The sequence below is a fragment of the Vigna unguiculata genome, chromosome 3 (genome assembly GCF_037176805.1).
Source record: "Vigna unguiculata cultivar grain cowpea cultivar isolate G323 ecotype 2 chromosome 3, ASM3717680v1, whole genome shotgun sequence".
NCBI classification, from domain to species: Eukaryota; Viridiplantae; Streptophyta; class Magnoliopsida; order Fabales; family Fabaceae; genus Vigna; species Vigna unguiculata.
Genome location: NC_140794.1, coordinates 62,532,857 through 62,559,631, shown reverse-complemented (window position 1 = coordinate 62,559,631; position 26,775 = coordinate 62,532,857). Strand labels below are relative to the sequence as shown.

General features: G+C 33.5%; 2 protein-coding genes across 11 annotated transcripts; both read left to right on the top strand.

Annotated features, from left to right (window-relative positions):
* Positions 1–383: 383 nt before the first annotated feature.
* Positions 384–12,696, top strand: LOC114179578 (formin-like protein 13). Of its 6 annotated transcripts, none has more exons than XR_003603484.2 (19): positions 387–733; positions 973–1,676; positions 2,615–2,836; positions 2,926–4,493; positions 4,592–4,715; positions 5,260–5,331; positions 6,119–6,217; positions 6,319–6,360; positions 6,539–6,619; positions 6,708–6,758; positions 6,846–6,927; positions 9,592–9,686; positions 9,844–9,915; positions 9,995–10,111; positions 11,094–11,162; positions 11,240–11,306; positions 11,689–12,023; positions 12,125–12,218; positions 12,392–12,696. XR_003603484.2 is itself a non-coding variant. In XM_028065968.2 (17 exons), the coding sequence occupies exons 1-16, from the start codon at positions 667–669 to the stop codon at positions 11,312–11,314; spliced, it is 3,540 nt and encodes a 1,179-aa protein (XP_027921769.1). In that variant the 5' UTR covers positions 385–666; the 3' UTR covers positions 11,315–11,324; positions 11,689–11,874. The 6 variants fall into 6 exon arrangements, 2 of the variants coding, with proteins under 2 accessions (XP_027921769.1, XP_027921768.1); XR_014993540.1 differs by having other exon boundaries at positions 12,348–12,696; XR_003603485.2 differs by lacking the exon at positions 12,392–12,696 and having other exon boundaries at positions 12,125–12,344.
* A 4,977-nt stretch (positions 12,697–17,673) lies between these two features.
* Positions 17,674–25,190, top strand: CPL4 (C-terminal domain phosphatase-like 4). 5 transcript variants are annotated; one of them, XM_085670779.1, is made up of 9 exons: positions 17,674–17,988; positions 18,413–18,555; positions 20,411–20,574; positions 20,990–21,105; positions 21,788–21,968; positions 22,938–23,215; positions 24,179–24,364; positions 24,452–24,490; positions 24,602–25,190. In XM_085670779.1, the coding sequence occupies exons 2-9, from the start codon at positions 18,413–18,415 to the stop codon at positions 24,893–24,895; spliced, it is 1,401 nt and encodes a 466-aa protein (XP_085526905.1). In that variant the 5' UTR covers positions 17,674–17,988; the 3' UTR covers positions 24,896–25,190. The 5 variants fall into 5 exon arrangements, with proteins under 5 accessions (XP_085526905.1, XP_027921904.2, XP_085526904.1 ...); XM_028066103.2 differs by having other exon boundaries at positions 17,676–17,988; positions 20,414–20,574; positions 22,926–23,215; XM_085670778.1 differs by having other exon boundaries at positions 17,676–17,988; positions 22,926–23,215.
* The last annotated feature ends 1,585 nt before the right edge of the window (positions 25,191–26,775 follow it).

Here is a 26,775-nt window from a genome sequence, read left to right as displayed (position 1 = left end):
TACTACCTTAACGAAAATATTTTATGCTAAATGTGCCTATTAACTCATAAAATAAACGCACCAAATTATTAAAAATTTGTAATATAATATAATAATAACGCAATGTTTTATTGATAGTTAGTCTTAGGTGGAGACACGTAGAACAAAATCCGACATGCAACATCCGAGTGCTAACAACTAACGAACACTTATCATACTATGATAGAGACACGTGCCATACGGGAAATTTCCGAAAATGGAAAATAACAGTAATTAAATTACCCGTAATGGATATCACGTGGTACACGTGTATCATGTAAGGGCGTCCACGTCAGCAACCGCTGAGTGTGAGTCGGTTGGTAACCTCAACTGCAGTGACGTTATTCAGCTACGATACAATACGAGAAATAAAACGAACGGACCCATCTCCCCCGCAAAACTTTCTTTTTCTTTTCACTGAGAAACAAAAAGAGAGAAACAGAAGCGACGATAAATCCATCCAAACTCTCGTTTCGTTCATTCTTGCATTCTTCTGCGAAAGCGCTGCTGAGCGATTTTGTGGCGTAAAGCTCAAGGCAAATCGTGACGTTACGTTAGGCTCTGCCGAATGAGAATTTGTGGTTCTCGAATCCATCGCGTGGGATAGGGTTAGTGAAGCCTGAATCTGAAGCTTCGCGGACGTTGGCTATGCTCCGCAAATTGTTCTTCCGCAAGCCTCCAGATGGCCTCCTCGAGATCTGCGAGAGAGTTCACGGTACTTTCTCTGCTTTTCTCGTTCTCAATTTGTGGAAAATGATTTAGCAATTCAAAATATATGATTCGTGGAACATTTGGTGTCTGTTTGATTGCTTGGAAATGTGGCAATGACGGGTGGATTGGATTTCAAAGGGAATAATTTGTTCAATTTGAAATGACTTTAACTTGTTATTATCATTAGGAGTTGAGTTAGTGATTGTTGTTGGAATTGACAATGAAGATTCACTGTGAATGTAGTTTTTGATTGCTGCTTCACCACGGATACATGGAAAGAAGGGAATTACAATTACAAAGATTACATGGACGGGATAGTTGGTCGACTTAAGGAGAACTTGCCTGATGCTTCGATTCTTATTTTCAATTTTCGCGAGGAAGGTACCAAGACTCAGATGGGAAGTATCATGTCTGAGCATGACATTACTATCATGGACTATCCTCTGCACTACCAAGGTGTTCCCGTGCTAAAAATGGAGCTCATCCACCACTTTCTGAGGTCTGGTGAAAGCTGGCTCTCGCTTGGGCAAGACAATATGTTGCTGATGCATTGTGAACCTGGTGGTTGGCCTGTTTTGGCTTTCATGTTGGCTGCATTGTTGATTTATAGAAAGGCTTATACTGGGGAGCAGAGGACTCTCGATATGGTTTACAGGCAGGCTCCTCACGAGCTTTTGCATTTGTTGTCACCGTTGAATCCTATCCCTTCCCAACTGAGGTATCTGCTGTATATTTCCAGGAGGAATGTGGCCTTAGATTGGCCTCCTCTGGACAGGGCACTTATGTTGGACTGCATCATTCTCAGACTCTTCCCAAACTTTGACAGTGAAGGTGGTTGTCATCCTGTGTTTAGAATTTATGGACAGGATCCCTTTAATGCTGATAAATTTCCCAAAATGTTGTACTCAACGCCCAAGAGAAGCAAAAATGTTCGGGCCTTTAAGCAGGTATGTGAATTTACCTCATGCTTTCAAGTGAATTGCTCTGGGTTCTTGAGCCTCCTGTTTTTGATATTACAATTCGTTGATTTTATTTTGGAGCCTGTACCTTATAGAAGGCATGCACTGATTACATATATCATGAAAACTATTATCCTGAAATTTATTGTTTTCAGCAGATGAAAAGACTTTGGTGTTACTGCTATTTTGCAAAAAAGTGCCGAAATAAATCTGTACCTGTTCTTGAGATCATTTGCAATCTCATAAATTGTGGCAAAAAGGCTTTCAGATGTAATAGGGAAAAATCTCTTTTTCTCTTTTCCTTCTTCAATTCTCGTTGTATTTAAGGCCATTTTGATTTGCAGAATACTTTTGTAAATTGTGTTGTACACTTTTCATATGATTTAACTTTAAATAGTTATAAACCACTAAATTGCAGCTCAAACTTGTTTTTCTAGTTATCAAAACGATCTTTAATAATTATGTTTTGGCAACGTGAATTGAACCTTGAAACATAAGCTTATAGTGATACTGATGAACAACATTGGTTATTGATTCCTCCTTGACAAATATGGGGGCTACATTTAAGATAAGTCTTAGTTTTGATCAAGAGGCTGCACTTGGCAGCGATTATCCCAAAAATGCAAAAGAAAAAAAGGGGGACGTACTTAAAAGAAGAAAGGAGAAACATGTTTGTAAAATCTATGTTTAGCATTTAAGAGATCCTAGTCATATTTCAATACACCTTATGGATATAGGCTTTAGAAAATTGAGTTCAGGACAGGCTTGTTCTCTTTAAATTCTAATAAATATTTTTGTTTGCCGAAATTTTGCTGTTGTAATAGACATGGTGTGTCAGCTTATTTATTCTACCCAGCAAGTTGCATCTGGAATCTGCTATAATAACTTATGCAATTATTGTGCAATTTCTTGTTTTTGTGTTGCAGGGAGAGTGTGAACTTATTAAAATTGATATCAACTGCCATATTCAAGGTGACGTTGTCATTGAGACTATTAACTTTAATGGTGACATGGAGAGTGAAAGGATGATGTTTCGAATCATGTTTAACACAGCCTTTGTTAGATCTAATATTTTGATGCTTAACCGGGATGAAATTGACATTTTATGGGATGCTAAAGATCACTTTCCAAACGATTTTAGAGTTGAGGTACAACTTGTTTCCAACAGTAATCATGATGCTTCTGATTGTACATTCCTAACGGTGAATTTATTTTTGTGGTTTATGTTTGTATTAAGATCCTTTTCTCAGAGATGGATGCTGCAATTGTTGTTGCCGATAGGACCTCATGCTTTGAGGAGAAGGATGGACTGCCAATGGAAGCATTTGCCAAGGTTCAAGAGATCTTTAGCCATGTAGACTGGATGAACCCCAAGGCAGATGTTGCCCTAAATGCTCTCCAACTTATAAGTGATTCGACTATGAATGATAGCTTAGATGAAAAAGGTCCTAGAACGCCTCAAGGGAATTTGAATGAAGAGGTACGGTCTTCATTCTCAACCAAGACATCCCGTATGAGTAGAAAAGAGGAGAAGACCAACAAGTTCGAGGGTATTCCGCAGCAACATAGTATACCTAACAATATTTGTCAAGATTCAGTCAGAACTTCTAAAAGGACCTCGGAATCCAATAAATGTCCAACAAGACCTACAAATCTTGACATAAAACTGCAAGCACCTCATCCTGCCATATTTTCTACCGATACTTCGTTTTCCCCTCGAACACCTCCTTTGAGGCCTCAATCCACTAGTGATAAAGAAGCTCATGATTCTCCTTGCCAAACAAAATCTCCCCCTTCTTATTATGTTGTGCCTTTGCAATCAAGACACCAATCACAAGACAGAAGTCATTCATCTATTTCTGTCCCTACACCTGACACCCAATTGTCATCTACTTTTCATAGCAAGTTACTGGCTGACATCATTTCCTGTCCTTCAGCTCCAACACTTACTTCAACCCAATCATCTCCTTCACTTTCTTCCAAAAATGTGGATGAGATTCCTCCTATTAAAACAAGAATAGAGTCTTCCCCTCCACGACCTCCAACTCCGCCTCCTCCTCCCACTCCTCCAGTAAATGATCATAGACTAGTTCGAGCTAGACCACCTCCACCACCTCCTCCACCACCTCCTCTTCCTCCAAAGAAAGAACTGCATGTTAAAGCTGCACCCCATCCTTCTCCTTTATCACATATGAATGTGGCGCCACAGGTTAGAGATGGACCCTCTCCTCCCCTTTCTCTAAAAGAGGAGCAACCTACTAGGTTTAAACCTCCTTGTCTCTCTGGGGAAGTTGCAGGTTTTACTATAGTACCACCTCCACCTCCACCTCCACTTTCAAGTGAAGTACTTTACTCAAATCACACTAATTCATCATTGCAAAAATCTCTAGCTCCTCCCTCTCCTCCTGAGGCACCTGCGCCTCCCCCTCCTCCTCCCCCTCCTCCTGGTGCACCTGCTCCTCCCCCTCCTCCTGGTGCGCCTGCTCCTCCCCCTCCTCCTGGTGCGCCTGCTCCTCCCCCTCCTCCTGGTGCACCTGCTCCTCCACCTCCACCTGGAGCACCTGCTGCTCCACCTCCTCCAATGCCCTTTGGTAAAGGAGGTCTAAAATCAGGCAGTTCATTTTCAGGATCTCTTTCTGTGAACGCTCGATCTAGTTCAGCAACTAACTTAAAGGGAATTTTATCGCGAACAATTACCTCAAAGAATAACACTAAAAGGTTGAAGCCTTTGCATTGGTTGAAACTATCTAGAGCAGTGCAAGGAAGTTTGTGGGCAGAGTCACCGAAGTCTGGTGAAGCTTCCAAGTAATGTTGATTGGCTATGGTGCTTCATTTCTTAGGACAGATTATCTTTCAATTGTTATCGTATCTTACCTGCCTTCCCTTTTATTATCTAAATGTAGGGCCCCAGAAATTGATATGTCAGAGCTTGAGAATCTCTTCTCAGCAGCAGTCCCAACTTCAGGTATTGCCAAAAAGTCAAATGTCCAAAGCTCAGCTGGGCCTAAATCTGAAAAAGTGCAACTGGTAATTATTTTCAGTTTGTAGTACCACTAAGATTGCTTGTGGATTTTTACATAATCTAGTTGTTTATACCCGAGTGTGATGGGAAAATGCAAGAAAATAATTACTAGGAAAGAGCTATAGTTCCTAGTACTTATAATAACCAGTAGTTGTCATTTTATGTTGGTTATATGCAGCCATAAAGTTGTAAGTGGTTTCATCTATCAGCTTTTCCTTGAAGGAAACCTTTAGAGTTGACAAACTGAAGAATCAAAATTAATGTTCACATAATTACTTTTGAACACTATTATATTATATCATCAACCCATCTTAAAACCACCAATATTATCTGTGGTAGTCTCTCCCTTTCACGTATTTACAACTATAAGAGTTCACTTGCATGGTGCAATGTTGAAAATAATCAGTGTTTTCTGTTTGTCAGTGTGACATAGTCCCTAAAGTAGGTTCTATTTATCTTTTTTTTTTCTCATTAATATATAGTTTGTGGTCACCACAAAATTATAATCCTTTTTATTTTGATTTAGATTGATTTTATCACTCCTTGCAGATTGAGCATAGGCGAGCATATAACTGTGAAATCATGCTTTCCCAAGTGAAAGTGCCTTTGCATGATTTAATGGTAAGATTGACATTTACGTTTATGGTCTAATAATGTAGGAAAGAAAACCAAATGTTTTTTTTTTTAATTAAGATTGAGTCCTAGTTAATAAGGGAACTACGATTTGATTGAAAATTGAATTTTGATTAATAGTCATCCTAGAATATGTTAGTGATTTGTTTTCATTGGAAACTATGAATGTTGGCATAAATTTTATAGCATAACTATAAAGAGCACAGTATACTTGTTCTTCTCATCCTTTTCCTGTTTTCCATTATTGTTTTTAATTTATTTTTTCTTCACCTAAACTGTCTTATCTATTTATTGGAAATTGGTTTCTCTTTGAAATAAACGAAGATCTGAATGTTTTAACATAAATACTTTTTTCAAACTTGTATGACTGTAGCATACTGAGGGCATGCTGCATTGTTTTTGTGTGTTTTCAGTATATGATTTTCATTCAAAGATATTTATAATGATTTTGCAAGTTACGAAGCAAAATTTTTGATGCATTTGTTAGAAATTAAAAATAGTGAATTTTGAAAGAGTAAATAAATCAAAATCTATCATAGAATCTTTATTTCTTGAGCCTACACTAAATGAGGCTTGATATTTGCAAATTGATTGGAATGATTATTTTATTGTGGGAAGGATGTATGAAATAATTATTGTGTCGTGATTCTGGAAGATATAAAGTGAATGAGAAGTCTTGGTTTTATATGAAATATCTGTAGAACTGTTAACTATTTCCTTAAACCATTTTTGTGTGTTATATTCATTAATAGTGGTCCATTTGAAATATTCACAGACCTCAGTGCTAGCACTGGAAGAGTCAGCACTGGACTCTGATCAGGTTGAGAACCTCATAAAGTTCTGTCCAACAAAAGAGGAAATGGAATTGCTCAAGGTTGGGAGATTAAATTATGGTTAAAAACTATGCTATGTTCATCTTATAACGAGTATCCTCTTTCTTTTCCAAAATTTCACAACTTCATTTATTCTGAACAGGGTTATAACGGGGATAGGGAGAAGTTAGGAAGATGTGAACAGGTATATAGGGTTTCAGGACTTGGTGCCTGTAATTTTGGATCTCTTCTGTCAGTGCAAGATTTATGAATATTTAAATTATAGCATTGATTGTACAGTTTTAACCGTAATCACGGAAACTGCATTTCTATTCTCTCTTGGCATGAATCTGAATTATATTTTCATAAATTCTTCATTACAGTTCTTAATGGAATTGATGAAAGTACCACGAGTGGAATCCAAGCTCAGAGTTTTTTCATTCAAGATTCAATTTCGCTCTCAGGTTAATATATTACTCTTTTCATGGATCTTTACCAGAAAAAAAATGGACTTAAACTTATTAACAGTTTGACCATGATACTTTTATGTAGGTTTCTGACCTAAGAAAGAGCCTGCTTGTTGTGAATGCTGCTTCAGAAGAGGCATGATTATTCCTTTTTACTTAAACCTCTTTTTGCAACATAGTTTCTCTCTCTCTCTCATTTTTTCGAGTTTGTTTCTTTTTTCAGATCAGGAATTCGGTCAAACTAAAGAGAATTATGCATACAATACTTTCTTTAGGAAATGCTTTGAACCAAGGAACAGCCAGGGGTATGTTTAAATAAATATTCACAGCAGATAAATGCAACACGGACCATTCAAGTTTATAACAAAGAAAAGTACCATAATATTTAGAAAATATCTATAATTTATGGCCTCTGTGCATGGTATTCAAACCGCATTTCGTGTGATTTCGTATGTGTTAGTGTCCCTTATTTGTTTTCCTTACCTCTTGTAATTTACTTTATTGTTACCCCTCGCCAAGTTGTGATTGTAAACTTTGAACTCTTTCTTTTTTCTTAGAGGGCAAGCTATTGTTCCTCTGTTTATTATTCAATTTCAAAAATAAAATAAAGTCCATCAGTATTCTGCTCCTTTGTTCCTTGACACTTCAGATCAAAATATTTTCTTCATTAATCAACCATATTATTCATTTTAATTTGGAGAACAATGTGTGTGCTTGGATGTTGTTACTAAAGCAGTCTCACCTGTCAATGGCAATTAAGACTGGTTAAGTGAAAACTATATTAATTAGATGAATGCATTTGTTATGCCACATATGTAATCGAAATATTGATGTTGAAACTTTTTCTATCTTGGTTCTTCTTGAATATACGCTGATACAATGTGTATCAGAGGTACCTGGAGTCGGAGAAGGAAAATAACAGAATTGACAGGCAAGAAGGCAAGCTTCTTGAGAGCAGAGCTCTCCCAAGCAAGAAAGGAATCTCTCTGCTCCAAATATCCAAACTAACGCCCAAGAATGATCCCAACATTTTTACAAAGGGGAGATATAACCAACCCCGTTCCCCTCTAACACAATCAATCATTCCCTAAATACCCTCCTTTAGTAATAAAAGATACCCCTAAAAAGAAATATCACTAGACAATCAAACTTCTATGTATGTCACAGCAACAAAAACAATGGTGTTATATAACCCTCAACATGACAGTTTTTTCATTTACATAAACTCCCTATTTTAACTCTTAACAATTGTCCCTCCCGTCTACTCTGGACTTGACCTCAAGGCCAATTTCTAACAATTCCAATCAAAGTCTGGAAATTGAAGCTACATTTGATGTAGCTCTCTCTATACAGCATCCTCTAAATTAGTCTCCTTCCATTGAATTTGATGTAGCTTTCTATTTAATTCTTCTGTCTAACGCTGCCAGAGGTTGTGGCACAACTTCACCTTCTTCATTCATTAAAGGTAGTTGAGCGGAGCTGGCTTGTCACCATGGTATTTCTTCAATAAGGACACATGGAATACATTATGAATCTTTGTTCCTGCTGGTAATTTTAAACTATAGGAAACCATTCCAATTCAATCTAACACTTTATAAGGGCCATAATACCTTACAACTAGTTTGTGAAAAGAGGTATTAGCCAACGTATCCTGCCTGTAAGGTTGAAGTTTTAAGTACACAAGGTCTCCACATTGAAGTTCTAAAAGTTGTTTTGTAAATATCCTCCTCGAGCATCCTCACTTGATTATAACCACTCCTTAAATCCGGTTTAGTTTAGGAAAATACATGGAACCATGTAATTTATCCAAGAGGTCTTTAATTAAGGGTGTTGGAAATTTATTTTTGACAGCAATTAAATCCGTGCAACATCTCCCAGACCCATTTTTCTTCTTAAACCAAAACTAGAGGTGATGCATAGCAACTTGAACTGCCCGTGAACAATAAAGCTTTATCTTGCCTCTCAATCTCAGTTTTTTGAGTATTTGAGTATTTGTATGGCTTTAACCAAACAGGTATATTACTTGTTAGAATAATCTTATGATCATACCTTCTTTTTGGAGGTAATTGAGTAGGCACATGGAATACAGTCTGAAATTGTTGTGTTTGTATAGCAAGTAGCATTGGTCCATCTCTAACTCTGCACTCAAGCCTGAAAGAAAAAGAAAATATTTGAAGCTTTCTCCTCAGAAATCATCACCCTGAGCCTAAAGGTTATCAAAATTCTCCTGATATTCAATTAAAGACCCTTCTTGTTTCAGTCTTGCCAGTTCAGCAAATGGGTCAATAAATGCTCCATCATCAAACCGATTTCCAACATCTTACAAGATTTGAATCCATGTTTTCTGCTTGAAATCGAGGGTTTGAATATAATGGTGTTGCTAATTCTTGTGAATCCACCATCGTCCTCTCCATTATGTCCATGCATGTCTCTAGTTCTTTGTAGTCACCATCGTTGCAGGCTTATCCAATACCAAATTGTTAAACACAATTCAATATCTGCTAACAACACTCACTCTCAACAAAGAAAGTTTGAAGAGGAACATAACATCTGTGTATATCACAACAACAAAAACAAGAGTGTTATATAACTCCTAACATAACATTTTTTCCTTTACATAACATACTCCCTATTTTAACTACAATATTCCATCTGAAGGAGTGGTTTCTGTCATAAGCACCACCCTGAAATTATGGTTAGGGGGATAGAATATTCGTTACTCTAAATAAAATATAAAATAAATAGAGGACACTAAAGTTGGTTATTATGTAGTCATTTGAAAATCTGTAATGTTTATAACATGATGTATGAGTTCGATAGCAATCATTATCTTTTTTCAGACATATGTGCTGAAAACTAAATAATTCACATTTTGCATAATTTTTTTACTTTTTCTTTAGATTTTTACTCATCATTATTTATTTCATTTTGTCAATCTCCTATGTTTATATTTTCCAATCTTCTTTTAGGTTCTGCTATTGGATTCAGATTGGACAGCCTTCTTAAACTAACCGAGACACGGGCACGGGACAAAAAGATGACTCTTATGCATTATCTTTGTAAGGTACATGTTGCTATTTATTCCCTTTTGTATTCCTTTTTATGTTTTGCAAAATGTTTGAATTTCTTCCGGTGCTATAAAATCACTTGTAATGTTAACTTGGGGAAAGATTGTTCTTTTTTTCATCTGCTGATATTAAGGTGATCATAATTTTCCATAGGTGCTTGTTGACAAACTACCGGATGTCTTAGACTTCTCCAACGATCTTTCTGACCTAGAGCCAGCAGCAAAGGTTCGAAACTTCTCGAGACTTTTCTGTTCAGTATATTGATAGGTATTCTACTAACAGTGGCTTAAATAATTTTGCATAGATCCAATTGAAGTTTTTGGCTGAGGAGATGCAAGCTATAAACAAAGGATTAGAAAAAGTAGTACAGGAACTCTCAACTGCTGAATGTGATGGGCCTATATCAGAAACTTTTCGCAAGGTATCATGCCTTTACTTCTACTATAGTTGATTCCCGGACTCTTGTGTTTCCTTTTTTCAAATTGCGGTTATTCATTTTCACTGCTTCTAGTTTCATATTTCCACACCAAAAAGAAAATTATTTCACTTATTGGTGGTGGTGAACTATCTACATTAATTAAAGTCAATGGAGTTTGCCTTCATGTCACTAAGATTATCAATACAGATTATTATATACACACACAATAACATAAATTTGAAAATTGACTTTCAATCTCTACAAACAATCTTAAATTGACAATCTGAAAGGTTATATCCAACTAACTAGTCATAAAATAATAACTTCTAAATTACTAACTAATAAACAACTTCAAATACAAAACACCGAGTTTTTGACATTGAACCTAATCAGTCAAACACGAACTACGTCTTTAGCTGTAGAGACGTTTTCAGCACCAAAACAGACATTTATCAAGACCAAAACAGCACCAAAACCAATAACCCAGTAAAGAAACAGTAGAACCTCCTTCTTCATGAAATGCTACAAGATGAAGAAGAAGCACGTTCAAACAAAAAGCAGAGCAAGCGCCCAACAGGGTCAAACAAAAAGAAGGAACATCAGAACAAGCACCCTGGACAAGAAACCACACAAAAAAGAGACTGAGGCTTCAGATGTCATAGGTTGTTGGGCTTTTATTTTTGGGAAAACGGGTTTAACTTGCTTATTTTTCTATTTTTACGAGTAAGGTCGTGATCCTACCTGATCCAACCAAAATGGACCCTATCATATAATTGGGATCACAGGAAGAAAAAAAGACTTCAACCTTATTATTAAGATACCAATTAGAGCTATCATGCTGTCTGTGAGTGATCTAATGTGAGAGTTTTAAGTTATGACTTTAGGAGAACGTGTGCAAGATTAAAATTGTGAAGTCCTCTTTTGTTTGCTAAATGCTGTAATAAATTATATGCATTGCCAGGCTTTGACTTAGTTTTAACCACAGAAACTGAAAGAGTTCCTCGGTTCTGCTGAAGCTGAAGTCCGCTCAATTGCTTCACTATATTCTACCGTGGTAGGCTTTCTACAATATATTATATCTTTTAAAACCTTAAAAAGGTTATGCTTTACTTTAAGAGTGTATGTTTACAGGGTAGGAACGTGGATGCATTGATTCTCTATTTTGGTGAAGATCCATCTCGTTGCCCATTTGAGCAAGGTGTGTGAGTGAAATACGGTACTTTTCTTGATAGCTAATTTAAGTGAGCACCCTCGGATTGGCATATAATTATTATATTGTTATCTTTGTACTTCACCAAAATTATATCTTCCTAAAAGTACGTGCATGGATTCTTCACTTGGCTGCATGTATGTGAGTGTTAAAATTTTATAATAACTGCCTTTGTTTTTAGCTTCCCAACTTAAAACGGATAATTTCGTTTTATGCAAATTCTAAGTCTATTCTGGAATGGTATGCAAGGCTTGACTGTGATCCCTTTTATGGGAAGAATGAATGCACTCTCAACTTGTATAATTATATTTATGCCTCTACTTGTATTTCTATACTGCTTATTCTTGTAATTATTTTGAATTTTCTGCAGTCGCGTCAACTTTGCTCAACTTTACCAGGATGTTCAACAAAGCCCATGAAGAAAACTGCAAGCAGCTAGAACTTGAAATGAAGAAAACTGAAAATGAGAAAAAGAAATGTGAATCAGAAAGAATTTTACCTACACCTATCCGGACTGGCAATGTCAAATAGACTCTACTAGCTTTGGGAATCAGTATATACTCTAACTTGACAAGGAATTTGACTGGACAAAACCAGGTGTGGTGTATGGTGTTTTTGAGGAGCGTGTATAGTGAGTGGACACAAGTAGTAGTAGCTGACATTGATAACCAAAACGAAGAGGATTGCATTGCACTACGATGTTAGGTAAAATTTTGAACCCATTATTCTCCTTACATCTTTTTTCTGAATGTCATTCTCCTCCTCACAGTAATTATTCTATTTTAAACAATTGTGAATCATAGCAGAAATGGTGTAGTTTGCACGAGTTTTGTTATTAACCAGCCAACATGTATATATCTTCCTCTTCCCTCTTCAACGGAAACTGTATGATTCTATCTTGTAAGTATTTCCAGCAAACCTGGGCAGTCGTTATTAATTTTTTCTTTCTCCCCCCGGCTTGGTTATCTGTTAGCTACATTGTCATTGATTTCACATCTGTAATGCAATGCTTGATTTCTTCCTGTATAGCTTACATTTGATGTTTTCTTCTTCCAAACTAATTATCATCTTAGGAGGCCCCAAAAACAAGGGAAAACTCTTACTCCGTATTATGGAATGCGTAGTGCCCCCATAACACTATGCTTTAGTTGGAGATCGTTATGGCTTGCACGATCAAGGTCGCATATATTTAATACAAGAGTCTGAAACAGCCTGAAATATTCAGTTGAGATAGTCCTTTTTTGTTACTTACATTTTTTTAAATCATAGTATCATGTAAATGCGCAGATTAAATATTTGTTGAAATGCGTGTAGTTTGAAGTTGAGTTTGATAGAGAAATAAGGCTGGTAGAAATTTAAACCAACCTTTGGGGTCGTAGATATTTTGTGTAGTATTTCGAAAGTTTTAAAAGCCAACAACAGGTCTCTCACTAGAAAAAAATACTACCATATATGAACTGTGACTTCTTTTTTTTATGTAAAAACACGTAGTTTTAGCAAGAAAAAAGTTCAAATTGTTCATAGGTTAACTAAAAATATTTTGAATTGTATAATTTGAAATATATTTTCAATGATACCATTGGAATATTATATTTAAACCGCTTTATTCGGTTTCTCATCAAGATTTGGTCTTAAGTCACAAGATTATAGGTAAAAAAGGTTGACAAAATTAAAAAAAAAAAATCTAAAAAATAAATAAATTCATGACATGAAAATGTTCATATGTGGTAGTATTTTTTCTTTTCAATAAAAGGAGACAGTTCAAAAGCACTAACAAAAATTTGTACATAATGTGCAAATAATTTTGTCTAAGTTCATATACTTAAAAATAGAAATTCAAAATTGAATCATTATTAAATATTATAATTCCAAATTATAAAAAATAAAAGCTTTCTTAAAGTACATTTTGTATTTGTCTTCTTTATTTATTCAATATAGGAGAGATAGAAAGATAAAAACTGAAAAACCTTTTTATTTGTGTGTCTTGGAAATTAAATACTTATACTCAAAAATAATTTTGGGAAAAAAATGAACTTTTAAATTATGATTATTTATGATATAATCTGGTTTAATTTATTAATATTGACATTTAAACATAATTCCAACTCTCAAAATCACAAAAGGAAATTATATTTCTACGAGGAAAAAAATTAAAAAACATTAAACCAATCCAGGACTATAAATAGTTAAATTAAAAAGTAATTTTGTACTTGCATAATGATATTTTATTTTTAACTTTTAAACTTATTTTGTATTTATTATATTGTGGTAAAATATTATCCTAAATTAAATAAGGATAAAAAATATTTTATCCAAATAAATTTATGATATTTATAATATCAATAAATTAGAAAGATAAATAATTAATTAAGTAAAATTTATTTAACATTTACAGGAAAAACTCAATAAATATATAAATGATTATTTTTAAAAAAAAATTATTAAAAGTTAAAATTTATAAAAATGGATTTCTTTAAAAAACATAACATCTTTCTACCTATTCTCCTTCATAATTTTTTTTTTCTGTTCTCTGCTCCTCATAAAATCCAACCCTTCTATGTCTTTCGAAGATTGAACAAGTGAAAAAAAATATTTTTCAGATTTTTGTAACACTCGTACAATATGCTCTTAGCAGTCTATACATGTAGATAATTGCAATTTGCTCATTTAGTTAGAAGTCAATTCTGATTTTCAATGCATGTAAATTTATGGGTTTGCATCGATTTTTCTGTGTTCTAAATGAATTCTCATCCCTTTGTTGTCAAGGAATTGCAATCTAATTTTTGTAGAGTTTTGTTGTACACGAGACAAGCTTAAGTAGTGTGGGGGTGCTCAAGGAAAATGTTGGTAGACTCTTCTTTAAGACAAGGAAAGTAAATTTAATTGAAATTTTAAGGTATTGTTTTTGAATTAAAAAAAAAATAGTATGAATGTTGTCTTTATATGCTTGCTGAAATTTGGAAAACTGAAAAACGTGATTTGATCTAAATTATGAAATTATAAAGTGTAATGAGAAACTACCATTATGAATAGATGAATTTGTGTTTATACTATTTTTTCTTTCTTGATGGAGTGGGTATGAATTTGATTACAAAGAGATCGACTTACAAGAGAAAAATGGATACATAAGTGTGTTTTATAATGTACTAGTGTGAAATATCATAATTATGTATGAAAGAGTTAGCCTATAAGATGAGAAAGAGCTATACGTGACTTTAATATTATTATGGTAAAATAATTGTTTGGATTTGTAGGATTGGATGATTTGGGTGTGGTGTAATAACTTTTACTTATAAGTCTTAAAGTAATTGAACACATTAGTTAAAAGGAGATTAAAAACCTTTGAATTTGGAAGATTTGCCACAAAGATGTTGTCCTCGTTGAAAAGAATTAATAATAGAAACACCACCATCAATGAGATTGATAAGTTGGAAAAAGATTCGTCACAAAGATTGTTGCCTGTTGCCTTTGATAAGAACCTTAGGCATAAGTCAATAACCAATATAGTCTTATCTTTAATGAAATAACTTTATCAATGACCGAAAGTGATTACAATTGTTGTAGACCTTGGTATTTATAGGTCTTAAAAGATAAAAAATAAAAAATAAAAATGGAAACATATCAAAAGGTATCCAAAACATCAAAAGATATTAAAAAATGACAAAAGATATAAAAAATATAAAAAAATATCAAATATATCAAAATATTAAATAAAATAAAAAAAATTGGATCATTTAGATAATTAAATTTAATTATATAAATTATTCTTTAGTTGTATGATCTTTATGTCCTTTTGATGGTAAAAGATCCTCCTCAAGTTCTTTTTGTATATGTTTAGGAGATAATCCTCTTTTAGGATGTTTGTATTACAACAATGTAGTATTGAATGTTGCATTGTTTTTTTCATTTTTGAGATTTGGATTTGTGGTATGTCTATATGATTATTATTGAGTGTGAATTAATCGTGCCTTATAGTGTTGCTAAATAGTTTCCTTGTATGCTAGGTAATTATGATTATCTGAATTTATCTTTGCTAGTGTATGTGTATACGTAACGTTATAGTATGTATGGTAGTCAAATTAGTATTATTTCAAAGGGAAAATGCTAATTTTAGTTAAGTTCAAATGTATTGAAAGGGGATTCCGAGTGTGAGATTATCATGACTCAACTAGTATCTCAGTGTCTTACTCACATAGATATAAATATCTAGGTGGTGTGAGTCGAAGGAGACTCCATATGACAGAAGTTATGATATGAAAGAGGATCATACTCATGGAGCTAGTGAAGTTATCTGTCACGACTTTGTTTGGGGACATTGGTCCCGAGTGTTGGAACATCAATGGAGGATTTGGTAGCAAGCATGACAAGTGTAGAGTATCACGAGTCTATTCAATACACTAATCTTCTGGAATTATAGTGTAGAATTATCTGGTTGTTTGAGCTATTTTGAGTTAATAATTGTTTAAACGAGTAGACTAAGATAGGTGGGTTGATACCCGATATTTGATTCGATGTATGTGAAGTATATGTGTTTTTGGGTTTGTTCATATAATGAAATGGTATTGTTGAATGAGTTATTGGGTTGAAACAATTGATTGGTTTAAATGGGAAAATGAGAAAAATTGAGTTAAACAATGATTTCCATCAAAGATTTGTTTTGATAATCTTTGTTATAAATTTTATTATTTATTTTACAAATTTGACGAGATATAATCTCTTTCTATTTTAGTTTAATCTTTCAAAAAATTAGTTTATCCTTGCAATTTTATGTTTTTTTATTTATTTTTTCTTTATGGGATGATTGTATATATTTTATATATAGAGGGGAGTAGAGATAGAAGTTGATGGAGATAATAACTTTGGAATTGGAACAAGAAAATGGAGAATTTATATAAGAGTATTTTAGGTATTTTATACCAGGGGTTACCCAATTGAAAATGTATATTTAATTTTATAGTTAGAAATTAGAATATTCATGACTTTATTTTGAAAAAAAATCTTAGCTAGCCGTGAACTATAATGTGAATCACACTACATTCAATTACTAACACTGTTAATAACCTTTTTTATAATGAGTCCAGGTTAATTGATATCCATTTATAAAAAAAATGGGATGTTCCATTTACAATAATAAAGAGTAAAAGTATGTAATTTTGTTGTTATTAGGAGATCGAAGAGTATTTATAAAGAAACTTTTACTACTTGTTACCAAAAATCTTATTTGACTTTCATATTTACCTGAAAATAAAAGTGGTTGTTTGCATGATCTAATGTATGATCATGAATCAATAATTTTGGATTCTCTATTGTTTATTTTTTTTTTCTATTTCTTTGTTGTGCCTTTAATGTACATGATTATTATTAATTTTGAAGTTTTAAAATATATTAATATTATTTTAAAAATACCAAAATATTGTATATAACACAACAAAAATTCATCAGAGAAACTGAATTCTAAATCAATATACATCACTTTTAATTATTGTATTTCGTTTTAGTCGATTTGAATGTTCAACTTATCATATTAAATGAGCAATGTTCACCCAAGGCTCGTTCTGCGATTTGTAATATCATATTTGGATTTTTCGTTTTGCTTTTGTCTTCATTTTATTTTACATTTATCCGTCAATAAAAATTATCTATTATGTTAACTACCATATTACGTCATTTGATATTATCATAAAATAATATATGAAGACAATTAAATAATATGTCATGATATGATGAGATAGTAATTATTTCATTTAATTATTAAAAAAATTAAAGGACAAATACTTAATTAAAAAATATAAAATAAGTACTTAATGAAAAATAATAATAAAAACTTAATTAAAAATACTTAAATTTATCACAAACTTATAATTTAACTAAGTCTTTATTTTTAGTTCTCGTAGTCACGAAAATCTTCCAATTTCACATAACTGTTTTATATTTTAATTTTTTTTAAACACGTGGTTTATTACTGTATAATATTTATTTTTTTAATAGTAACAATGTTATCAACAATATAAAACGTGTTATTTATAAGATAAGACTCCAACATCACTCATTAAGACGAAATCTATCTTATTCATTCCACAAACATTTTCCAATGCTTAACCCATCAATTATAGAATAATAAAAATACCAAATAATAATATTGTTTTTTATAAAAATACCATCAATTCTAGGACTCTCGTTTCAATATGTGATAAATAAAAATAGGGTGCAATAATTATTGTATTTTATTCCATCTCTGAAATTGTTGAAACGAAAAATTAATATTAAAAAAAAGTAGAAAAGAAAAGGTTAATATGTTGACGTAATTCCGACAAATGATTAAATTAAGAAGGTGAATGTAAAAGGATAAAATCTTTGATCCTTTTTGGGGACAGAAGAAGACGTTCCTTTTTCATGCTACTGAAAAAATGGCGCCTAAATCCCCAATTCTCTTCTGATAATGAAACAAAAACACTGTTTTCCCCAAATCCCCAAAGAAACTATTGAGACCCCAAACCAATAGAGTTCACCATAAAATCCAAATCCCTAAAACGTTTCGATCCTAAAGCCAAACCCTGACGGGAGCACATAGCGTAGGAAATAGGGACCGAGAAAGCCACGGTCACAGTCTTGCTGCTTCGCCGTCGAAGGAAAACCTCTGATCCTTACTTCGTTGGGTGCGACCATTCCTGTAAGTGGTTAATACTGTTTTGGTCTTGTTTGCGTATTCATGTGTATCGACATGCTCTTGCTGATAGCATAAGATAGCCGAATGTATTTAAGCTTAATCAATTACTTCAACAAGATCATGCTCATGTTGAAGTTACCTTGTCAGTACCAATGCGTTGAATAAAAAATTCCTAGGTTACATTCCTTCGATCTATCGTATTCTTTATTTTATCTTATTACATTACTTCATGCTAATTTTTTTAGTGAACGAAAGTTTTGCTTTCTAGACAGGGATCGACATCGTGGGTTGGTTTTCTGTATAATATTCCTTTTGTTTGAGACACGGTTTTTTCTTGGATTTCTAGTTGTTATCACTTGTTTGATTTTTCAATTTGTTGTGACCCCTTTGTTTCTGGATTTTGGTTTTATTGGATGGGTATATGCAGATGAGTGTTGTTACCGATTCTCCTGTGCATTCATCCAGCAGTGATGACTTTGCTGCATTTCTTGATACTGAACTTGGTGCAAGTTCGCCTGACTCCTCGCCGGTTAAAGAGCATGAAAACCAAGATGAGCTTGAGAGTCTCAGGTGCTCTTCATTACCTGTTTTATTCTTTTTATTGTATGTTCTCTGGTATGAGTTAAGCAACTCTTGTCAACTTTGGTTTCTCAAATTTTGAATATATTGAAGTTCGTTAGATGTGAGTGAAATATTTGAATAAGAGATCATGATCTATTAGAGGACTAAACGTTCTTGTGGTGCTTATAAATGGTTTTAAGGAAAATCAGGTTTTTTGGTAGGGTGAAATGGGAATCAATTGATCCATAGAGATGATGCTTGAGCCCTTCGAGTTGAACAGGGCTTTGTTCATTTTTGTTTTTAAGTGTACTGTGCGGTGGTTCTGATTTCAGAGTTCAGACAAATTACGGTCATATTTGTTAATTGTATTTGTGTTGCAGTGCTAGGCTTCTACCCAGTTTCAGATCGTGTCTCATTTTCATGTTGTAGCTATTATATGATTTTGTAGAACTACTACCAATGCAAATTTGATTAGTGGTTGAAACTCCTATTTATCCACAGAGTATTTGTCTTGAAGGTTTATTTTAGTGGACAAATTTGAGATTTCTCTCCCTTATTCAGGGTTCAAAATTGAAACCTTGTTTGAAATTATATTGTGTCCTCGTGTTATCTGAAACATGTTTGATTCCTTATTATTGTATCTCTTCTTCATTATAAATAAGAATATTCATATGTGTACCCAACACATAATTCATTATATTTCTTCTCAGTTTCTGTCTTTTAAACATGGTACCAAAGCAAAGTCATGTTTGGGAAATATCTACCAGCTTTGTCATCGTTTACTTTGTCAACTTTAGTAACCAAATGACTGACATGTTTACTAAGGCTCAAGTGGTTTTGTGTTGATGACATTTTTAACTAGTTTGTCTCGAGTGATATGTACAGTCCAACTTGAAGGGGAGTGGTAGAGATATGATTTAATCACATTTAATAGCAATATATATGGTATGATTTGATAGGGAAATATCTTACCAAATGTTTTCCGTTATTAAATATTGATTTTGTTTCTTATTTGTGTATCTCTTATTCATTATAAATAAGGATACTCATTGTACCCAATTCACGGAGTTCATTACATTGCCTTCTCAGTTTCTCTTTTATTAACATGGTACCATTCTCTGTGACCTGTTTTGTTACTAATCCTTTCAACAAGTATTCGAGTTGATTGCTAGTGTCTTTGATGGGGCTTCCTGTGGAGGGTTTTTCTGTAGAAGGTTCTGACCAATGGCAAGTTGAGTGAAGTGCCACCAAGTAAAGTGTTGTATAATGAAAGTGGTTGACTCTTAGGAGCATTACTATGGTAGGAACTTGAGTATTACTTTAGGGTGTTAGTTTGAGATGCTCGGTAATATTTAAGTGTTTGGTTCTTCTCCCTGATAGCTAGTTTTGGAGGGTTAGTTCCTCAAGTTCTTGGGTGCTTCTCAGATTGATTGTTTGTTTTTGATAAATCTTGTTAGATCACAACAAGTGGTTTTAATTAAAACGTTGCTTATATTATTGTTACAATGACTGAAGTAAGAATGTGGTATGGGATCTTTTCTGCATCCTTCTTTCCCTCATTTCTCGTCAACTATTTTATTAAATTTATATTACTACTTGTTATGTATAATTAATAACTAACAGTAAGTGTGTTTTATTGTAGTTTTGCTTGGAATATTTTCAGCTTCTATGAAATCTTATTTTTACTTGTAGTCTGTCGAATTGTGAACCAATTTGCAGTCCAAGAGGGCAAGAATGATTTTAGATTTCGTGCTTCTGGGGTATTTATGTTGCAGATATCATTGTGAGAGATGATGCTACAATATCTTTTATTTCATTTTTTGGTTAAATTTCACTAAGTTATACTTTAATTTATGAATTAAAGCAGAATTAAGAGACGTAAAATTGAAAGCATTGAGGAAACTGAGGGGTCTACTTCAGAAGGAATCATCAAACAGAATTTAGGTAAGTATAATTACTTTAGTTCTTTCTTTGATTATCTTTGCAGGGAACCAGAATCCTTCGCACAACATTTGAAGCTGAGCATAAGTAAATAAATTATTACTCCGCTGCTTCTCTTTAGAGTGAGAAAATCAATTTTTAAGGAAGTTTGTGCTATGTATAAATCTCTCGAACTAGTTTACCGGTTGAACATAAAATAGCATTGTCAACTTTAACTTGCTTCAGTCAAATAATTTTTTCCTCACTTCACTAAGAAACATTAATAGTTATTTTTATTTAATCCTGTCAATTCTTATAGACTGATACACAGCAATCGGGTTCCTTTTTCAGTCCACACTACCTTTCCTTTGAGCCGATGTGTAACAGTAACTAGATTTTATACTTATTTGTCATGACTCATCTGCACAACCTTTCTCATGTTTGTGTAACTATTATTATGGTTCTTATACAACATTCCATTCTTGTCTGTTAAGTTTCGTAACTTTTTTTTTTGTTGTTGCAGAGGCATCTGTCGATATAGATGTATGTACGCATCCTGGCTCGTTTGGAAGTATGTGTATACGATGTGGACAAAAGTTGGATGGGGAATCTGGTGTGACATTTGGGTACATACATAAGGTATCCATTTGTTTCAGATGGTTATGCTATGGAATTACAAATTTAGTTTTGGATAGTTGTTACTGCTACATGGCAGTTTTTGCAATTTGCGCCACTGTTGGATTAACCTGAAATAAGCTGTACAATGTTAAATAGTGATTTCCTGGTTTAGTCGTTATCTATTGCGAATAAAAAGTGTAGTGATGATGAATCTGTAGGACCACTCATACGGGATATAAGAAATAGACATTTGGGTACTTACAGAAGGTATCCATTGTTTTGGATATTTATCTTATGGAGTTACAAATTTAGTTTTGGATAGTTGTTACAGCGTGGCATAGTTTTTTGCATTTCGTGTCACTCTTGGATTAATCTGAAATAAGTTGTAGAATGGTAAATAGTGATTTCCTGGTTTAATGGTTGTTTGTTATCTATTAAGATTAAAAAGTGTAGTGTTGAACCTGTGGCACCACTCATTTTGGATATATTTTTATATTTAAATTCCTATAAGAATTAAAATATGATGTGCTGGGCATTCATATAGAAGTGTTAAGTTGAACCAACGGATTATAAATATCCTCTAATCTTTAACATAACATTTTCATAATTTGGTTAGCAAGATGGGGCAAGTAGACATAATCTAGGTTACTTAATTTAGCCAAATACCAGTTTATTAAACATGATGGAAAATTTCTATTTTCAGGGACTGAGACTTCATGATGAGGAAATTTCTAGATTACGCAATACTGACATGAAGAGTTTGATGTGTCGAAGAAAACTCTACTTTGTTCTTGACCTAGATCACACTCTGCTCAATTCCACTCACCTTTCTCATTTGAGTCCAGAAGAGTCACATTTGCTTAATCAGACAGATTCTCTTGAAGGTACGTGTAAATCAATGTGCTTATGCTTTTGGTAATTGGTATTTGTATTCTAAATCAGCAGTTTTGCTTAAATGTTTTTTGCGTCAATCACTTCATTGATATCAGTTAATCTATTTGGCCATTGCAATCTCGTCTTATTATATAACTGACTGTTGATATCTGCTATATTACTACTACTGTGCTGTGATTAGATAATCTTTTACTGAAATGTTTGCACCATGAACGTTTTGGACTTGGTTTGTTAGAGTGTGGCAGGGGAATGAATGAGTGATTTCTGTCTGTTCTCATATTTCTTAATCTTGTGTTTGTTGATTGCATAAGATTACTATCATCGTTTCTTTTTCGATGCTTCATCTAACATGTCATATATAGAATCTAGTAATGCCCTTGTTAAGAATGGGAATAGAAATGGAGAAATATCATTTTATTTTTTTACGCAATTGCAACAACCATGCTTCATCTAACATGTCATAAATAGAATCAAGTCATGCTGATGCTGTCCTTGTTAAGAACGGAGAATACAAATGAGAAAGAAAAGAAAGATCTTATTGGATTGGATGTAAAGAGCAGAGTATAGGAGATCTCTCGTTCTAGGGTTTTCCCTTCACAAAGGATTGCTCCATTCACAAATTCTCCAATGATTCAAGATAGAGTGGATCCTTTCCCCTTGCACCCTCCTATGTGTTTAACTTACTAGCCCCAATACTAACTAATTAATATCCTAACTTTCTCGAAAAAGGACATTTCTTATATAGTTGAAAGTTCATTGAATAAATTCAACTTAAAGTCTTTCGTTTTTTTTCCGTAAAATAAAGCTTTTACAGTACTTATAGTTCCTTGTGTGTGTATTTTCTGATAACTTTTCCTTTATTTCAACCTTTGGTATTCTGGGTTCTTATTACTTCTTATTGTGGATGTTGCGTTTCTGAACTTCTATGTAATGGAATTAAATCATAGATGTCTCTAAAGGTAGCCTCTTCAAATTGGAGCACATGCATATGATGACCAAGTTACGGCCCTTTGTCCGATCATTTCTGAAAGAAGCAAGTGAAATGTTTGAGATGTACATATATACCATGGGTGATCGGCCATATGCATTGGAGATGGCTAAGCTACTTGACCCTCGAGGAGAATACTTCAATGCGAAGGTTATTTCTCGTGATGATGGTACTCAGAAGCATCAGAAGGGTCTTGATGTTGTGTTAGGGCAAGAAAGTGCGGTCTTAATTCTTGATGATACAGAACACGTGAGTGCATTGCTCGTTTTTTATTTGTAGTGCCGAGTTACTGAACCGGAATGTTTGTTTGATAAAAATTTTTTATGTTGAAGACAGTCCTAGAATATTTTTCTTTTAGTCTATCTGAATGACATACTGGTTTGGCATATGTTCTATAAAGTCAATTGCTTTTTGTTTATGATTAATTCAGACGAAATGGAAGAAAATATTATATTTCAATTGCTAAATAGCATTGAAAGACATGCCTTCCATTCAGCCATTGTTAGCAGTCTTGTACGGCTCACAACTTTGGTCAAACTACTTCTAAATGGGAATGTTTCAATTTTTAATGAAATAAACGAAAAATGAGTATATAATATGAATAAAAAATTTATACCCTATATTTGTTATGAAAAAGAATCACCTTTGCTTGTGTCTAAAGGTCTTTCAGAAATCATTTTGCAGAGTTAACCAGTGACTCTACTCTTTATCCGATATTATTGATACAGTATCCACTGACTTTGTCGATAATTAATATCCATCGGGGAATGTGGCTAATCACTTTTAGTGAGGTCTCCCTTTCCAACCACTTTCTTACACCATATCACATTTTATTCTCTCTATCTTTATATAAGCACTTGGTTGAATATTTGTAGTGTCTGAGGATGTTGCATAGCATTGCCCCTCCCGAAAGGCTTTCAAAGAGAACTTAAATGGCAATTTTAACTGTCATGGTTTGAACTACTATAACTGTCATGGCTTCCTATCTTTTCTCTTGTGATGGTTTTAGTGTAATGGTTTGCCTGTTAATGGTCAACAGTGGACCCTTTTTGTTTAGAAATTGAATATAATTATTATTATTTTTCTATATAGAAACCTCAGTTTAAATGTTCTATGATATACCCGTATAATGAATGTTTCAGGTGCCATTTGTCATGTTGAAATTATGAACTAAATTGTCTCTTTTTAATGGGATGTATGAAAATGTTGCAGGCATGGATGAAGCATAAAGATAATCTTATACTGATGGAAAGATACCATTTTTTTGCGTCGAGTTGTCGGCAGTTTGGCTTCAATTGCAAATCCCTTGCTGAACTGGGAAATGATGAAGATGAAACTGATGGAGCACTTGCAAAAATTCTCAAAGTGCTCAAACAAGTACACTGCTCATTCTTTGATGTATGTCACTTCTCATATGCCATCCCGATTACATGTTTGCTATTTCTGATACAATACTAAAATTGTGTGGTGGGGAATTCTTTGTAGAAACGTCAAGAAGATCTTGTTGACCGAGATGTGAGGCAGGTAGTTAAGTTACTCATATTTGTTCATCTTCTTGCTCTCATTATGTCAGTCGAATATTCATTTAGTTTTACAATCTTGATGAGTTCCTCACAGTCAATTCATCTTTTCAAGGTTTTGTCATCGGTTCGAAGTGAAGTCTTGGGTGGCTGTGTGATCGTTTTCAGCCGTATTTTTCATGGTGCATTACCATCTCTACGGAAGATGGCAGAACAGATGGGAGCTACTTGTTTGACAGAGGTTGACCCATCTGTGACACACGTAGTTGCTACTGACGTTGGTACTGAGAAGTCACGATGGGCAGTGAAAGAAAACAAGTTCTTGGTTCATCCCCGATGGATAGAGGCTGCAAATTTTTTTTGGGAAAAGCAGCCTGAGGAAAACTTCATTATCAAGATAAAGCAGTAGTCACTTTTCTTATCAAACACTTCTCTGTTCGTTATAGTTTTTTGTTACCATAGCTGTCCAAGTATCTGAAACGATATCTAGTACCCAACCAGCAACCTTTTGATTGTGAAACTTGAACCATTCTACCAATATTTGTATATAAAACTTGTTTTTGCTTTTGGACTATTTCTTGTGTCATAGTGGTATTCGTGCTTGCAGTGAAGTTTTGACGAGAAGGCCGAGAAAAACGAGTATCTGATCAAGAATATTGTAAATTACACATTATTGATCAATTTGACGTTATTTTTTCCATTCATGTTTTGTGTATGTCATGGATTCCACCGGTGTGAAAAAAATTCAATAGACAATCATTTATCTACTTTCTTTTTAAAATAAATATGTTCATATACGAGATGCACAAAGTGCTCAAGTAAAAAACATCTACAAATGAATTCTTATTATTAACCATTTGCTATGAAGTTTTTACATGGTTAAACAAGTAATGCGATTTTTTTTTTGCTAATTCAAATATATTAACATGGTTTTATCATAATTTTATAAAATTTTATTTCATAAGATATAATATAGGTTTCTGTAAGACCTTAATTACTCTGTTCTACTTTGAACTGTAGTTGAACCCTTTGAATCCCTGTTTTGTGGTCTTAAAAACATTGATTTCTGTCATTTTCTTTGGTAATGATTGGATGAACCGGTGCTCTCCACGTCCAAAATTCCTTCGTACATATCATTTGAAAAAATCTAGAGAAAACGTACATTTAACATAAAACTAACAACTTTAGCAGACCAAGAATTCTGGCTTAAAATTAAGATAAAATGTGCAATCAATAGACAAAGGGATAAGAAGCCGAAGCAAGATAAACTTTTCCCCATGCATGCATGTGTGCTGTGCCTCAACAATCTAAACAAGCACATGCACATCCACATGCCAGATTCTCACAAACTACCCTTCTTCCTCATTATTCTTTACATTACAAAACCAATCCAAATTTCACATCACTTCTCACTCAAAATCAAATACATTTTGAATACGTTTTTTTTTCAACTATTCAAAACGTTTTCTAAAAACAAAACCGTGATAAAACTTTGAATTTTAAAGTAAATATGTAATAATTGAACTAACGATATTATTTGAATGAACTTAAGTTTAAAGCAATTATAATATATTACCTCACAAACTCTCCCTTCTTTAATATCCACACAAACTAATGTCACAAACTCTCCCGAACAAAAGTGACATCTAATTTGTTATCAGAATTTAACAAGAGCCATGAATAAGTAACCTTTGCGATTCATGGATGGTATGATGTATGATGTATGATTTGAAGTGGTGATATAACCTTGATGAGTGGTTAAAGAGGGCCACTTGAATAGCCAAGAATTTGGAATCCTACGTCTCATCTGCGAGAGTATGGCACGTGGAAAGTGTACTAATTATGCCTAATGTTGGGCCATTGTGGGGGTTACCAACTCTCCTAATTCTATCATTAGATCATCACCTTCCCTTTTCACCATTTTCTATCTCTCTCTCTTCTCTTTTCTCTCTAAATCTTCTCAATCTAACACCACCATTCATCATTTACGTTTCAAAATCATAATGTTAGAAAATGAAGATCTAGGATAGAATACAAAGTTCAAAATTTTCGAACTAGTCTAAGTCGAGCATCGTATAAATAAAAAGTTCAAATCGACAATGTTAATTATTAATATTTTATTAATAAGAAGAGTTGAATCTGTAACATCTCTCACCCTCGTTTTCAAATTCACAAGTCAACCTTATTATTCCTGAATGATATTAAAAAGTTGAACCTACGATCTCTTTTACGATTCTTTTCAAATTTATAACTAAACAAACTTTATTGAGAAATGAAGATTTTTTTTTT